Raw genomic sequence first — 15,951 nt, forward strand, 5'->3', positions numbered from 1 at the left:
ATGACGTTTTACACTTGTACTTGCTGCACCAGGTTTCAAAACGATAGGGTTTTCGAAAATTTCCTACTGATCGATCTACATTGTACGCACGCGACTAACGTCCACTGATTGCTAGTCATTTGGCCACTTCACATCGCCAAGAAGCACTTCGTGCGGCCCTTTGTTTGTAGAATTGCCCAATATATCTCGTGTGTTGTTCATGCCAGTCGTCCTCATCGAAATGACAAGCCAGTGCTGAATAGGGCTTGAAAGTGATGACGTCAATCGTCGCTTGGCAACAAAACTGGATCCACTTCGCTTTTTGGATCCACTCGCGTCAAGCTGATTTGATGCTGTTTCCCATACTTTTCGAAGCAGAAAGAAGCGACATTTTGAGAAGAGGCCACTTGAAGAACTGTGGGAGCAATTTTCGATACCTAGTATACTCTTGACCCGGCAGGGCGGCTTCGTATGACCATGGTGCAGTGTTTTGCAGCAGAATGCAACCACAGGACAGAGGATCGCAAGTGCAGCTTCTTCCGATTCCCGGCGAGGGATCCAGAGCGCAGAGAGATATGGAGGAAGATGTGTCGGTAAGGATATGTAGGCAGCCTGTACAGTACCTGGATAGTTTTATCGTGATGTGCTATTCACGCTGTGAGTAAATGCTTACCAAGTCTGCTAATGCGTTTTGCTTTGCTGGCGGATGGATGGCGTAACGCTTTTTCACAGTTTGTATTTTGTTCGATCGAGTGGAAGTAATTTTTTCAATTATTTTTTTTTATTTTCCCATAGTTGCAGGGAAGCCTACATGTAGTTGGTCCCATAGGTCTTCAAACATTTGGTTGGTGACGGATGTGCGTAAATATCTACGGCGTGATAAATTCTTCCTCAGATTTTTCTCTTTCATATCCTGCAGGGCATGATTTACTCAAACCCAGAATCAGATGCATAGCAACTCACGTGTGTTACAGTGCATGGCATAAATGAAAGATCAGTGCAGTGTACAATGTAACCTCAAGAGTATATAACTCCCCAAGAGTGTGCAACTCCTGATACCCTTTCTATGGGGTACGTCGACGGCGAAAACTCACATCACGTGCAGTGTCGCAGTTGTACGTTTCCAGCCCGTTTTTAGCGAGCAGCGGAGTAATAAAAAAAATCTCTGACAGAAACTCACTGCGGGTATGCAAATCCCCAGCCAAATCATGGCAGATATTCGGATTGCACGCACGCAATCCTTCGTTTGTACGTAGTACGAACGTATCAGAGACACGTGATATGAGTTTTCGCCGTCGGAGACTCCATGTGCAGAGTTGCACACTCTTGGGGGGTTATATACTCTTGATAACATTTAGTCTGTGGACTCCACAATCTGCGCAGTCGACAACGTATTTGTGCTACTGTCAGAGTCAGTACCGTACCGAGTGCTCAGAACATGTGGGGTACAGGTACACACTTCACACGACCTTTCGACCGCAATGCATGGCATGCATCGCACATTTTCGTTACACAACCCTGACCTTGAGTCGCAAGTAGGCGCATCTGCGTCGCAAACTGCCATGCGAAGTAGGCGCATCTGCGTCGCAAACTGCCATGCGATATGGGATAAATCATGCCCTGCCGTGCTAACTTATATTTTTGGCAGAACGATTTTGTTTTTAATCAATGATAGCCGTCTAGGCTAAGCTAAACCAAATTAGTACATGAGCAAGACTGTGCAAATCCTTATACAATCATGTAGGTGGCTTTTTATGATGCAATCTATTGTGACTATTTACTATTGTTTCAAGTTATTGAGCAGCTAGCTAAACTCTCCTGGATATTGTTTGCTCTGTACTTTGCAGGCGACAAGACAAGGAGCCAGATGCCAGTTCTCGACTATGTAGCTGTCATTTCAAAGACGGAGATAAAAAGAAGGACCCCACTATATTTCCACGAAATAAGGATAAGGCGTTCGGTTTTCAGGACCCTGAACCAATGCATAGAAGGTATGTAGTCTAGGTCAATGTAAGAGATTTGTATATTGAACTTGATGTTCTCCTGAAGCGATTTCTAAATTTGTTTTGCCATCCCCCTAAATGAAGTGTGCTATGTGAATTCTAGTAGAGGACCAGATCAGTATTTCATAACACTGTGAACCATCGACAGGCAATCTTTCATTTTTGTTTTGTTTCTCACTGTCTCTCCATTATTTTGTGCAGGAAACGGACTGTAAAGGCATTAGCTGTTGATGATACGGACAAGGATGGTAGCGAACCAACTGAAGCTGACCCATTTGAAGCTGAACGTGAAGCTGCTGAACGCGAAGCTGCTGAACGTGAAGCTACTACTATGCAACGCCTGCTTGAACTTTTCCAACGCATCGACACGTCAATTCTCGAAGTGAAGTATGATAAGCTGAAGGCTGAAGTTAGTGCCTTAGAAAAGCGAAAAGCGAAGGTGGAAATCCAGTTCTGTTTCGAATTTATTTCCCGGAAAGCTGAACTTGTTCGGCACTACACCGGCCTGCCGTCTGCTGACGACTTTCGTATCCTGTTTCGTCTTTGCACGAGGTTCCCGATAGAGTATCACCAGGGCTGGCGAGTGGAGCTGGTACCAATGGAGGACCAGCTCCTCATCACCCTCATGAAGTTGCGGTGCAACTTCAGTCTGACTGACCTCGGCTTACGTTTCGGCACTTCGCACACCACTATATCTAATATCTTCCATACATGGCTTTCTGTCCTTCATACTGTACTCTATCAAGGCATGCTCCCGTCGCAACTTCCGTCCGTCACGAAAAACAAGACTTCTCTACCCGTCTGCTTCTCTACGTTCTCCAGTTGTCGTTTAATACTTGATTGTACTGAAGTCGAAATTGCAATTCCAAGCCGTATGGACACTCAGACGTGGACCTATTCCCACTACAAACATAAAAATACATTCAAAGGTCTTGTGGGTGTCGCACCGAACGGTGTTGTCAATTATGTCAGTCCTCTGTACCCAGGTTCAACCAGCGACAAAGAAGTCGTTCGCCACTGTGGAGTGCTGTCAAAGTTGACAGCCGGTGACATGGTACTCGCCGATAAAGGATTCCTGATCCATGACTTGATGCCGGCTGGTGTTTCTCTAAATCTTCCTCCTTTTCTCACTACTCCTCAGTTTACCGCTGCTCAAGCAAATGTAACTGCCCGCATCGCAAGAGCTCGGATCCATGTGGAGCGAGCCATACAACGCATAAAGATCTTCGCCATTCTCGACTACATACCCTACCAATACCGTTCTTTCTCCAGCGAAATCTTCCAAGTCTGTGCAATGCTAACTAATCTTTGTAATCCTCTCCTGAAGGAGATTGAAGCTGGTGACCTCAGCGCTGATCCTGCATCAGAAACTTCTGAGCACACCGACATCTCTACTCTCACACCACTGCAAACCCCTGCTGCTACGCCATCACAGAAACTGCCCATCACACCCGACATGGTGAATCAGTTATTCGCAGTCCTGTCAGCTGCAGACCCGTTAGCCAAAGCACCAGCACCGTCAGCATCAGCCGCAGCACCGTCAGCCAAAGTACAGTCAGCATCAGCCACAGTACAGTCAGCATCAGCCGCAGCACCGTCAGCATCTGCCGCAGCAGCAGTACCGTCAGCATCTGCCGCAGCAGCAGCACCGTCAGCATCAGCCATCACACCCGACATGGTGAATCAGTTATTCGCAGTCCTGTCAGCTGCAGACCCGTTAGCCACAGCAGCAGCACCGTCAGCATCTGCCGCAGCAGCAGTACCGTCAGCATCAGGCGCAACAGCAGCACCGTCAGCCGCAGCAGCAGCACGGTCAGCATCTGCTGCAGCACCGTCAGCCGCAGCAGCAGCACCCGCAGCATCTGCCGCAGCACCGTCAGCCGCAGCAGCAGCACCCTCAGCATCTGCCGCAGCACCGTCAGCCGCAGCAGCAGCACCCTCAGCATCTGCTGCAGCCGCAGTTTCACGGGTCTCCCTGGATACATTGCATTATTTGCCACATGACATGTGCCAGTCTCGAATGGATGGGCGGCAATGGAGCAATGCCTGCACCATCATTGCATGTCTACAGGCCTGGAAGTACCTGACTGTGCCCTACCCCATACAGCCATTGTCATCTGCCGAAGTCACGAAGAGATTTGTAAACAGCATGAGAGAGGGCAATCGACTGTATGATGATGCCAAGTTGGGGAACAATCTCCTTGCCATTTATGATGCGCTTGATGTCATACCAGGCAAGCCACTTCGGGTGGCACCTCGTTCCGATTTTGGTGCACGAAATGAGGAAGGTTTATCAAAGTTGTTAAAGAAGTGTAAGGATCAGGCTATTCTTTCCCAATCTGTTCTTCCTGCCTCTTTAATTCAAAATCCCTACACCATTCTTCTGGTATTTTTCCCATCTGGTTATGCTCAAGTCTTCGACAGCCATGCCCATGGCGAGCGTGGTGCCCTAATCGCTATTCTCCCAGCTGACATGAAAGTTGCAGCGAATTTTCTTTCCACGCTTGTTGGGCACATAAAAGATAGCCATCTCTGTATATTGGCACGAAAACAGTAGTTTATCCTTTTGGTGCGTTTTGCCAAAATTATCTTGACCCACTGATTGTGACGAGAAATGTAGTTCTGGAAACTATAAACATTTCAGCCATGTGTTATGGCGATCGCATGCATTCCCCCGATACACATCGCATACATACTCATTCTTCCAAGTTGCTTCACGTTATGATCTTGCATTTGAAAGCCCTATTTGAATATTGTGGCCAGCTGTCTTTGATGGTACGGTACGGCACAGGTACGAGCTGTCTTTGATGGTACGGTACGGCACAGGTACGGGATAGCGCAAGGCATGCCGATGGCACAAACAAACAAACACAAAGTTAAAGCTGTGATGACCTTGGCTAGCGTCAGACGTTACTGAAGTAACGTCTTTTGCATAGCTACGGTAATAATATAATTGTCAGCTTGTAGGTGCAATTGTGTGGAATGTTCAGGTGGTGTTGAAGGAAGAGGAAGGTGTAGAGTTATGATTGCAGCCATGGCACAGGTGACTAAAGCAAGAGGGGTGCTGTTTATCATGCACCTACAATATTCATGCATAAACGAACACGCACATGCACCCACACATACAGAATTATACACCCATACACAACGCATCACACACAAACACACACACACACATGCACCCAGCCACACCTACACACACAGTGGCAGAACTTCAATTTAGAACAAACATACAGATGTTCTCACTGTACTCTACTGTACGCTGTTTTGGTGGAAAGAAAGACATGGCTGGATATAGAAGGGAAGAGTTACACAGGCCATTGCAATCCTAGGATTGACTACACACCACCATCCAGAAAGACAGGCAAGAAAAAGGTTTTGTAGAATTCCTCGATCCGAGCCAAATTTCCTGACCAGGTCGGGTCAGCCCGAATTGGGATGATCACCGTCTCCAACGGAGTCCACACGACAAGGTCGCATACTTCACGACCTGTCAGACATAAGTTACCTTGGATTTGATGGAAATAATTCCATCCAGATTCAGTTGACAAATCAAGGGAAAAGTTAGCAGGAGAGGAAGAAGACACTGACAAGAAGAAGGTCTTTTCCTTCGCCATAGCTGCAAGAGATGTCGATCTTGCCGAGTACGGACACTTGACCTCGATGAGCTTTGTTTCACTAACTACGCCATCTGGGGAACCACCAATGAGGCCACATGGTGCAAGCCATAAGCCGCTGGATCTCACAGACACATATTCACACTCCTCATAGCATGCAACAGCCGTACTTTCGTGCATGAGACCCCACTGGATGGCCTTTTGCCCAGACAAATCATACTGACCAAGAAGGCGAGTAAATAAAGATTTAGATGGCTGGCGGCCAGATGAGATAGTCTTCAGCACAGGACCGAAGTTGGATGCCGTTATTCTGCCCTTGCGTAGAAGCGACCAAGTAGCATTCGAGTTTTGGCCACGTGTTGCTTTTTCCACGGCTACAATTTGGGCAGCAGATACGGATAGCCTGGTACACACATAGGTGACTTTGTGTTCTGCTTCCAGGAATCCTTGACTCAGGGTAATACCTTCAACCGTCTCCGTCGGCAAATTGTCCGCTTCTTTCACCTCGGGATCTAGCAGCCAACGAAAACCCTTCCACCTGTCAAGTGTCCCAAGCTGATGGTGAAACCATGCCCTGTCCTCATTATCCACAGGGCGTGAAATGGCACAAAACGGCTTCGACTTCGGGAAAATGTCATCCACAGTCCTACAAAGCAGATAAAATGCGTGCACACACACACACACACACACACACACAGAGTGCTTTTTATTACTCCGTTGCTCGCTAAAAACGGGCTGGAAACATACAACTGCGACACTGCATCACGTGACGTGAGTTTTCGCCGTCGGCGTACCCCATAGAAAGGGTATCATGAGTTGCACGCTCTTGGGGGTTATACTCTTGCTAATATCAAGAGTCTGCCTGTCTTCTGGCATATGCGAATACGTGGACTTACTGTTGACGTAAACGCGGACGTGCATATACTAATATCAATAAGTATATAAACAAGAGTGTGCAACTCGAGGATGGGTTGGCCCACGACGCAATTTTTTGTTGACGTAATATTTTCTATGACGGACACGCTGCGAGCCTTTTGGGAAGTTTTGCCTCGTGCACTTGGCCAGGCTTTACATTACAAGGTCGGTGCCCAGCACCTGCTCTTACACTGCCCTGCGGCAAAATCCGCATGCTCTGTAAAAAAAGGTGACGTCAACAAAAAATTCTGCCCGCGGGCCGCGGTATCTGCAGATTGTGCAGGAGAGATCCGGAGTTGCACACTCTTGTTTATCTACTCTTGCTAATATTGATAAGCATCCTCCACATCAGTAACAGTAACACCTGCCAACTGGTTGTCGCACATGCTGGATTGCCAGTAAGCTAAACATCGAGGCAAAGAATTTCATGAAACCAATACATGTACGTGTTGCAGTCACATCGGAGGCACCAGTTTTCTACTTTCACAAAACTAATAATCAACAATAATTTGCTTAAAAATCCTTACTTTGTTTCACTAGTTCCCTTCCGTACAGTCCAAGAACATTCCCTGTCCGTGCTGCTCACATTCTTGTTCGCGTAGACAAGGGCTGCAGCCATGTGGTGGCACCGTCCTTGGCCTTTGGGACAAGTGCACGAAGCGCGTACAACGCCACCTTCAGAACCAAGTTCGATCTACACAAAAATTTGAATATAAAAATAGTAGAAATATTCAAAGACGATGTGAGGGTGTCCAGGTCGATAGAAGAGACTGTAAGCAGCTAGGAACGGCACAACAGTTGCTTAGTGCTAGGTTGCTCACCTCCACATCATATCTCTTGTCCTTCATGCTTGCGTGGATCTTGGCAGTAATGTGCCCAAGCTCATGGTGAAACAGAAATGATTCCACGCGGTTCGAAGAGTGTGCATTTTCTCCACGCTGGATCAGCCTTGGTTCTCCACTGAAAAAAGTGGCGATGCTAGATAACGGTACTAAAGACATTCTAAAACAAACAAAACGCAGAACTGGGGGCCAGGGGGAAGACAGCAGCCTAGGCTTCTGGTCGAAATCGAAAGAAATATATGTCTCCTCCACTATTTTCAAAGCTGGTCACAAGAGCTCGAGTGGGTAGTGGATCCAGTTCATGTTGCACGTGATCCCGTGACGTAGGACTTTCAAGCCCTATGCCGCGCCGGATTGAATTAATTTTTGGTACGAGCCACTTCACACGTCTAAGGTGCAATAATGCAACCTTTCAGATCTGCACTGTATCAGAAAGAGCCGTGCTAGCGTATTATTGGTTTGACATGTTCTAGTACCAGCCATGCGACATGCGAGCAGAGCCGTTTCCCTTCAGGCAGTGTCTAAGGGGAGGAGATGTTATCCTTTCTCTTTCCGATATACGATCCAGTCTGTGGTATTATGTCTGTTGACGTCCCCTTTTTTATCACTGAGCAAACACTCGGTAATGAGAGAGAGTCCACTCGGTAACTGGAGATGTTTTCAATAGTAGTATGGCCCTCGAGCGTGACCAAGACCCTGCATTAATCACGACAGTGTAGACGCTTGGACCGAATCAGTGGCAGTGACGTCTTGTACTTGCTCAGATTGAACAGTGTCACATAAATGCCAACAGGCAAGCGACTCTGATTATCCCCGTGTTGCTTACCCCAGGCAATGCCAACGGTGATGGGTTTATTTCACTTTCACCCAACGTTCTATGAGCAGTTCTTTTCCGCTGCGCCAACCTCCACAGCTGTTTCACTCAGTTTACCAACATGCACTACATGTATACATGTACGGTATATACTGCATATACTGTGAGGCATGTACGTGTACATGTAAATGGTTGATGCCATACAACCAGACTAAAAGAACAACATAATAGTTTCAATTTTTCCTTATCTGCTTGCACACTGTTAAATCTCTCATTTTTCCAGGATCTCCCTGGTACACGTATGCGTACATGATGGTGTCTGTGTAAATCGTCTGAGGAGCATATTACATGTATAACATTTTACAGGAAGAGTGTGTTGTTCCCTATATGGGAGCTCGCGGTTTTCCTGCCGACTTGAACTCTCACTGTCGGCAGGAAAGCCGCGAGCTACCATGTAGGGAGCAACACACTCTTCCACTACTATCGCTGAATTCGCACCAACCTCTTCATTACGTTGTACAGTGATACTATTATTGATATTGTAGCTCGTAGCAGCAACTATCCACGACTGTAACCGGATGATGACTACGTGTAGTCAGAAAGTGCGATAATAGAGCACAAACGGACCGTTCTGTTCTGAGTGGTTATAATATTATTATCATCTTGTTACAGTCGTGGATAGTTGCTGCATAACTCCTTCTCCTGCGTTTTCTTCTCTTCTTTTTTTTTTTAAACATTTATTGCTGACTCAGTATCCGAGTTCAGTTGCAGATCTTAGCGATGGTATTTTCATAGACGAAAATGAGACGGGAGAATGAAGTTGAACCATATTTCCGGGTGTGTATTTACCACCATTAGGACGAAAATGTACGGGGTTGCATAATTATAGACTTCGTAAATTCAGCTGATGACCGGAACAGAAAGTCGATTCTGGAATTACATACCTTCTTAATTCTGAACACGTTCACTTGCATAGTAATGCCTGCGGCACTAATGCTGTTTTACAGGTAAATAGGGCAATTGGTGTCCAGTGAATTATAACGTTTAGTCTCAACTCGAGAGTCATGCCTAGGGAAGGTAATCGTCAGGAGACAACGATTGCTAGTCATGGATATCAAGCAGACACTAAAAACTAGAATTCACTGCACACTTGATACCACGCAGGCAGGCATAGTGGAATGGTCTAAGACCATGATTGACAACCGGAGGGTACCATGTTCAAGTCCTGCTTGGAAGTGGAAGGAATGTCTACCGCCGTGCTGTGACCCACAGTTACTTGGGAACTCTTGGACTGGCTCGAGGGAAACAAGGATGCAGCGAAAGGAATGTTCGGTCTAAAATCACTTTGCTGTGGGGCTGATGTACCCTACTCCCACCGCTTTAGGAGCTGCATCTGCGCCTTAGATCGTTGCAGGGTGCTGGCGTCCCCACGGACGCTGAAACTCCATTACAACTGATTTTCTAGCGAACTGTAAAAAGATTGTTATCACACTCTGGCGTAGGTATTCAACACTGTGACCTTCGGTCAGGGTTCTCTTGTGGCGCACCGCGTACATAATGAAAGTCAAGACCAATCACGAGACATTGAGGCAAGAATATGTTTACTATTCTAATGACACTAGCACACTTCCAGGCGGGAAGAAGGCTTCAACATGTACATGTAGATGTGAATCTACACGACTGTATGTCTATACGATTGGCAGACGGTTACAGGATGTAATTGTCACGGTCTTTCGAAAGAAGTTTGACGATGCACTCGGCATAGGTGATTGAGAATATTTGACCGATGCGAGTGCCTGGAGGACCGGCCATTTGAAGTCGTCTCGCCTTTCACATTCGGCAGGTGGGGGTTACCAATGTTAGCGCTGTTCTCTCCCCGAGGCAAATGGCCATACATCAAGAACATGTGCACCGAGTATTGCAGCAATTCTTCCCTTTCCTCTACTTTCAACGAAATGTAAGCTTTCCCCGGTGTGATGAAAGAATGGTACCCAATTTGTTATGCCCTTGAGAAACGAAACGCCTCAGGTAAAGGGGTTTGAGCTCCCAGCAAGCACATAGAGGCCCTTCAACAAGTGCTTCGATTATCCTCTACTTCACGAACTCCTGCAGTGAGGATCAACAAGGAGCTGGGATTCGGATAAAGACTTCCTGGCTTTTGCTACGTCGGTGCAAGCTGATGTGTGCCATTCAGCTCCTCGATGCACGAAAGTGTACGTGTTATACGTGTACAATGATGATTGTTAGGTCCCACTGTGCACATGTAGGTTGAACGTTTTGAAATTGTTATTCTTTTAGGGATTCCCCAAAGGCATCTCCCCTGTGGAGGGGGCCAGAATGATCGGAAGTGTTGTCACAGATGAGCGATGAGCAGGGAAGGGTTGAAAACATTTGAAGTTGCAGGCTACGGATCCACATTTTTCGGAATCACAAATAACATTGGATTTTGATTGAATTCCACGAGCTAGTCCGGGCGTGCCTGCAGGAACAAGCAACAGGCGGAGTAGAGAGTGCAAATTGCTATGACTTCTCAACCTACAATGGACGTGATTGTATGCAGATGCCAGAGGAGTTCAGATGGGCACAGTGGTCGGCGTCCTAAACTGTCTGGGCTTTGAGCTCATGCAGTCCGGTCATCAGGAGCTTACTGCACTCTGAGAGCTTCCCCATTCCTGAGTTTGCCTCAGGAACAGAAGCGAGTATTGACCTCGCATGCTATAGCCCGTGACGGTCTTAAATTTCATGCTCAAGGGGACGACTATTTCCGCTTGTAATTGCATGGACATGCATGTGATTGTGTGAATGTAGCAGCACACAAGTACTTTCTAAGTAGCTGTACTACCGTATGGACTCCCCGCGGCTCAATTCAAAGGTTGCTGTTGAGAACAGTGCACACGCAATGAGCACGTACATGTTATCACTCTTGACAAGAGGGCATACCTCCCGAGCATGTACACGCTCTTAACTTCATTTGCTGTCCGTCGTGACTTTGTTCCATACGCACAAGAAGCGTTCGCTTGAGGGCAGTATCTTCATTGTTATGTAATGTGTGCATGCGGTGGTGCTTAATTAACACCCCACATATGTAGGTGTAACTCTACGCGATTTATCAGGAGGTCATTCTGCAATCACAGCATCTGAAATGCAAATGGGGCTTCCGTCCTGCTCCTACTTCAAGTGAGACACAGCTACAGAAGTATCCAGGAACTGCAGCCATGGTCCTTTCTTCCACACGCCCCACTAGCACTATTGCATTGTTTTGTCTGTCTCCCATTGATTACATGTAAGTGAGAGCAGGTTGCGCTCTTCTGCCATCGATAGGCCACAGGTTCCTGTTTCCGCCATGCCAGCACTGGTCCGACGTGTAAAGCAACGTGTTCAATACTTTGTACTCGCGCCATGGGTGGGCGAATTGTTTTGCCAATCCAAAGGAGCAACAGTAACCATGGCCAGTGTTCTAGCTAGCTGATAACTCTCCTAAAGGGATCGCGTTGTCAGCACAATCGGAGCAGTGCACCTGCAACGTATGTGGAATCTCTCCCGAATCAGTGGATATGCTCGTGCAGGCGTAGCCTGATGTGCTTCATGATGGGTATGCGTGACGAATGGTGTTTCAATATAGTTATTACTATGCTTAATTAATGAGTTGCAAGATGCTATTGCACCCACCCTATTCCAACAGCTCCATTTCGTCGTTAGTGTGCCCATGTTATTAAACCCAGCTACAGTAGCCTACTAGTACGTGTCTAAGACGACCGCTCAAGGGACCTTCAAAATGTGGTCTCTGTTACCAGGTGGTCTCCTTATCCAGGGTCATTTGACTGGAAATGGCATCCCTTGGTCCTGGCTGTAATGGTCTTCTTGGACAGGTGGTCGCCTTATCAGAGTGGTCGCCTTATCAGAGTGGTCGCCTTGACAGGTTTTACTATACTACTACCGCGAGACGAGGCGCTTTGGCGGTACAATACGGTACTAGTAAGTCCTAGCTACTTTACACCGGCACCTGTTTTACCATTATCCAACCGGCCACTCAAAAATCAGTCCAACAAATGTGTCCAAATACGCCAAACCTCTGTCAGTTGGGACAGCACATGTACAGATGCACAACGAACTGTTTTTAAAGTCCCTAACTACACCGGCCTGCTTATCAGTAAACGAGAGCATGTACCAACTCAGGTACAGGTAACTTGGTGGACCGGAGTTTTCCTAGGACCACCCGTGAGAAGGCAAGTTGTTTCACACGTGCATGGACGGCACTGAGGACCCGACCTGAACATTTCAGACCACAAGAATCCGGGGTTGCGATATTGTGCTAATCTATTGATGAAGCAACCAATGTGTACTACATGTACAGGAATGTGTGAGTCACGCCACACGGTATGCTCTTCCAGCTCAATCCATATCAGTACCAGGATGCGCATGCATGACTGGGCAACCTTGGTGGTCCCAGCATCATTGCATTGATATTGGCACGATGTAGTAGTAGTAGCTTGTGTTCACACACCTGTATCACTGGATGTATCTGCCGCTCTTGCGGAATGTCGGCCATTGACTGTCACCACTTACCTTCACTTCTGGTGTGCTACATGTACATGTACGGGGTACTACGGACCAGTGACCTGGCACTTGATCAGGCAGTTGTTATGACTGAACTTAACGATGCTGAACCTATTAAATTAGACGAAATGGCACATGATCAGGCAGTTGTTATGACTTAACTTAACGATGCTGAACCTATTAAATTAGACGAAATGGCACATGATCAGGCAGTCGTTATGACTTAACTTAACGATGCTGAACCTATTGAATTAGACGAATTCATTTCCATAACTTACTTAGTGGTAATCAGCAGGATTTAGCCATGCGCAGATTTGCCGTCACCCACTGCACCACAGCTGCGCTCTACAGCCGACCTTGACACGTTGCCACAGCACACCATCAGCAAGTGACAACAGTAGTTGATGCTCAGTTCTAGTGCGGTGGTTGACGAAAAAATCATTTCCATCCCTTGGGAATCCGATCACCAGCCAGAGTCTGATATTGTTCAAGGCTCAAGATCCGAAAATTGGACCTGTAGCGTTGTATGCAGTGTCGAGAAAAACGCATTTGAAAGTTGACTGTACTGCGTTGAGAGATGTCATGTATTTGTACAGGGACACTTTGTACAGTTATTGTACAGATACTCAAAAGCCATAATTCTGGGCGATCTGGGTGAACACTTGCGGCCTGGCACGAGGAAAATATGGATGTAGCAAATGGGATTTCGGCCCATGGCCTCTGTTTGATGGATCAGATCTACTCCCCCCCCCCCCCCCCCCACCGTATAGGAGCCGTATCTGAAGCCTGATCATGGGGTGATGGCATCTCACAGAAGCGGAAAGGCGCGTTCTTATCTACAATCATGTATACCGTAAAGTCGCGGATAAAAGCCGGGCTTATAAGCACATAAGCCGGTTTCTGCATCAGGCTTTAATGCAAACCATGCTTATAATTATGCACTACTGATATTTTTTGCCAGGCTTGTATTCACGTTTACTATGCACTGTACATAGTGCATGCACTCTTGACCTACACGATCCGCGCTTGCACAGAAGCCAGGCTTCTACGCGCGACAGGCTTATAATGCATTTGACCCGTTTGATTTTCAGGCTTCAATCCGCGATGTGCTTGTATGCAAACCCGGCTTTTATCCGCGACTTTACGGTATGTATAGTTGTTTGTTCCTGCATCTCGTAGCATTTCAAGACAGCCAATTGATCTGAGAAGAGGGTGAAAGCAATCACGGAAGAAAGAGGGAAAAGAAGAAAATGAAAGGCACTTAGCCCTAAGCCCTTAGGGCCTTTTCACACGAGCTAAAAAACGCCGTATAAGTGACATTTCCATGAAAATCGTCATGACAATGGGTGGAAAATGGCGCTAAAATGAAAACGGCGCACGTGCCTTTTACGACAAGCGAGGACCCCTGTAGAAAGTGCCATTCTTCCGTTTTCACATTCGTGAAGAGTTTTTTTGTTGTGGCCGTCGTGTTGGTCGAGCGTTTCCTCAACTCTCCTGGACAATGCCTTTGGTTCACTTCAACGATGAGTTAGAAAAAAAATTGATCGAGCTGTGGGGCGAGCAGCAGCGGAGGAAAGGCGGTCAGCTGATCAAAAGAAAAGTGAGGGAGATGGAGGTGGTGCAGGCTCTCAACAAGTATGCTGTGCAACTATATGGGGAGAAGAACGAGCATGAGTTCTCGCTCAAGGTTGTCAGCAATAAAATCGACCTCAATTCTCAAGTCGAAGGCGAGAGATTTCTACAAGAAGTACACAGCTTCAACCCAAACCGGAGCAGCTGTAGGTGATGGTTGTGGTGGCAATGCAGGCAATTTAGATCTCGCAGCTGCAGGTGGCGAGTGGGGCAACTGTGGCACAAAACGTTTTCGGACGTACCAGGCTATGGGCCCATTAGCTCATTGAGCTCAACGCAGGTGCTGTCTGTTCCTGCATCACCTGTTCGAGTGTTCGGCCGTGAGATCAACGCCAAAAGTCTTCTTCGCCGCCTATCATCACGAACAGGAGGCATTCTTCAACAAAGAAGTGAAAAAGGGATTTTTTGTTTCTCCTTCGCCTTCTCGAGCGATCATGAATCCAAAATTTCTTGAAATTCTTGTGCGGATGTAACTTCATACTTTTCCCGCCGTCAGTGACGTAAGCTGTCACCATGGGGAATCCCGTGAAAATGTTTCATGACGTTCTCAAAGTCAAGCAGTGTGAAAAGCAGCCCAAACAAACCTGGTATATGATGTCGCGTGCACTCATGTTCTTTTACCTAGTGTGATAACACAAAAGGGGAAAGGATTAGCAACTGACAACGCAATGGGATGCCCAGCGAGCTACGCTGCGGGCTTGACCCACCCTGTACGAGAACTCATGTAATAATTATTATGTTTTCTAGGATAGTTGGTCGCCGTTACTAGGAGTGGTCGCTTTGATAGATTTTACTCAATGTAGCGTCTGGTCCATGGACAGAGTGCCATGCACCATGGCACTCCTCACCTAACTGCTGATTACAAGTGCGCACTACACTACACAACACTACACTGTAGTCTGTATGGAGCCTTGGAGGCTATGTATGCGAAAGAAGTCATAATGTGCATGTACAATCAGGGTATTAGCTAAACCTTGTTTTAGTTCACACATGTTTGTTGGTTAGACAGCATGGAACAAGGTGGAGGACACAAACGGTCACTGTTTCCGAACACGTTGTCCTCCACCTTGTTTCATGCTGTCTCACCAACAACATGATTGTACAATCAACATGTTCCGTCATGTAGATCAAGGAGTCAGCAAAATTCTGAAACTGCATGGGTTCCAAGTATACAGCGGAATCGCTTATCGCCTCTACTAACTAAGGTTCTAGGCTACTGAGTCTGGGTTCTATTGCAGTATTGGAGTGGGTCGGCAGTGCATCCCTAGTAATAATGCTGTGCAGTGTGCACATGTGAACTGCTTACCAAAGCATGTCAACTGATGATGTAATCACAATTTTTTATTTTTTTATATTTTTGTTACTATTGAACACTCACTGCATGATGAATTAAAATGAGGAGGAGAACTCGACACAATGGTACACGATTGTACTAGTAGTAGTAGTAGTAGTAACCATAATAACATAGTAGTGTAGATCTACTACTGTACTAGCTGTGAATGTACGTATGTGGCAACGTATCGCGGAGGCGCGTGCCGCACGGAAAAAATGTTTTACTTTTTTTACAACACTGCGCGTGGTGTGTTCAACTT

The 15,951-nt window shown here is 46.7% G+C and overlaps 2 protein-coding genes across 2 annotated transcripts; one reads left to right on the forward strand and one right to left on the reverse strand.

Moving 5' to 3' along the window:
- The first annotated feature begins 238 nt into the window (after positions 1-238).
- LOC135811382 (uncharacterized) lies at positions 239-4,740 on the forward strand. Its single transcript, XM_065324612.1, has 3 exons — positions 239-572; positions 1,827-1,970; positions 2,184-4,740. Exons 1-3 carry the CDS (start codon positions 451-453, stop codon positions 4,537-4,539), a joined length of 2,622 nt encoding a protein of 873 aa, XP_065180684.1. The 5' UTR covers positions 239-450; the 3' UTR covers positions 4,540-4,740.
- A 125-nt stretch (positions 4,741-4,865) lies between these two features.
- On the reverse strand, positions 4,866-7,697 carry LOC135811383 (uncharacterized). Its single transcript, XM_065324613.1, has 3 exons — positions 7,336-7,697; positions 7,042-7,208; positions 4,866-6,245 (listed from the first exon to the last, which is right to left on the reverse strand). The coding sequence occupies exons 1-3, from the start codon at positions 7,513-7,515 to the stop codon at positions 5,321-5,323; spliced, it is 1,272 nt and encodes a 423-aa protein (XP_065180685.1). The 5' UTR covers positions 7,516-7,697; the 3' UTR covers positions 4,866-5,320.
- Positions 7,698-15,951: the final 8,254 nt, after the last annotated feature.

Source organism: Sycon ciliatum, chromosome 3 (assembly GCF_964019385.1).
Source record: "Sycon ciliatum chromosome 3, ocSycCili1.1, whole genome shotgun sequence".
Lineage (NCBI taxonomy): Eukaryota > Metazoa > Porifera > Calcarea > Leucosolenida > Sycettidae > Sycon > Sycon ciliatum.

What these genes read in the sequence shown, in the direction of transcription:
- LOC135811383 (XM_065324613.1), bottom strand. Translation starts at nt 7,515, where the DNA reads ATGTCTTTAGTACCGTTATCTAGCATCGCCACTTTTTTCAGTGGAGAA. An exon ending in ACAAGAGATATGATGTGGAG is followed by an intron (nt 7,209 to 7,335) that starts GTGAGCAACCTA and finishes ATTTTTGTGTAG; the next exon opens with ATCGAACTTGGTTCTGAAGG. An exon ending in AAGGGAACTAGTGAAACAAA is followed by an intron (nt 6,246 to 7,041) that starts GTAAGGATTTTT and finishes TCTGCTTTGTAG; the next exon opens with GACTGTGGATGACATTTTCC.
- LOC135811382 (XM_065324612.1), top strand. Translation starts at nt 451, where the DNA reads ATGACCATGGTGCAGTGTTTTGCAGCAGAATGCAACCACAGGACAGAG. An exon ending in ATATGGAGGAAGATGTGTCG is followed by an intron (nt 573 to 1,826) that starts GTAAGGATATGT and finishes TGTACTTTGCAG; the next exon opens with GCGACAAGACAAGGAGCCAG. An exon ending in CCTGAACCAATGCATAGAAG is followed by an intron (nt 1,971 to 2,183) that starts GTATGTAGTCTA and finishes TATTTTGTGCAG; the next exon opens with GAAACGGACTGTAAAGGCAT.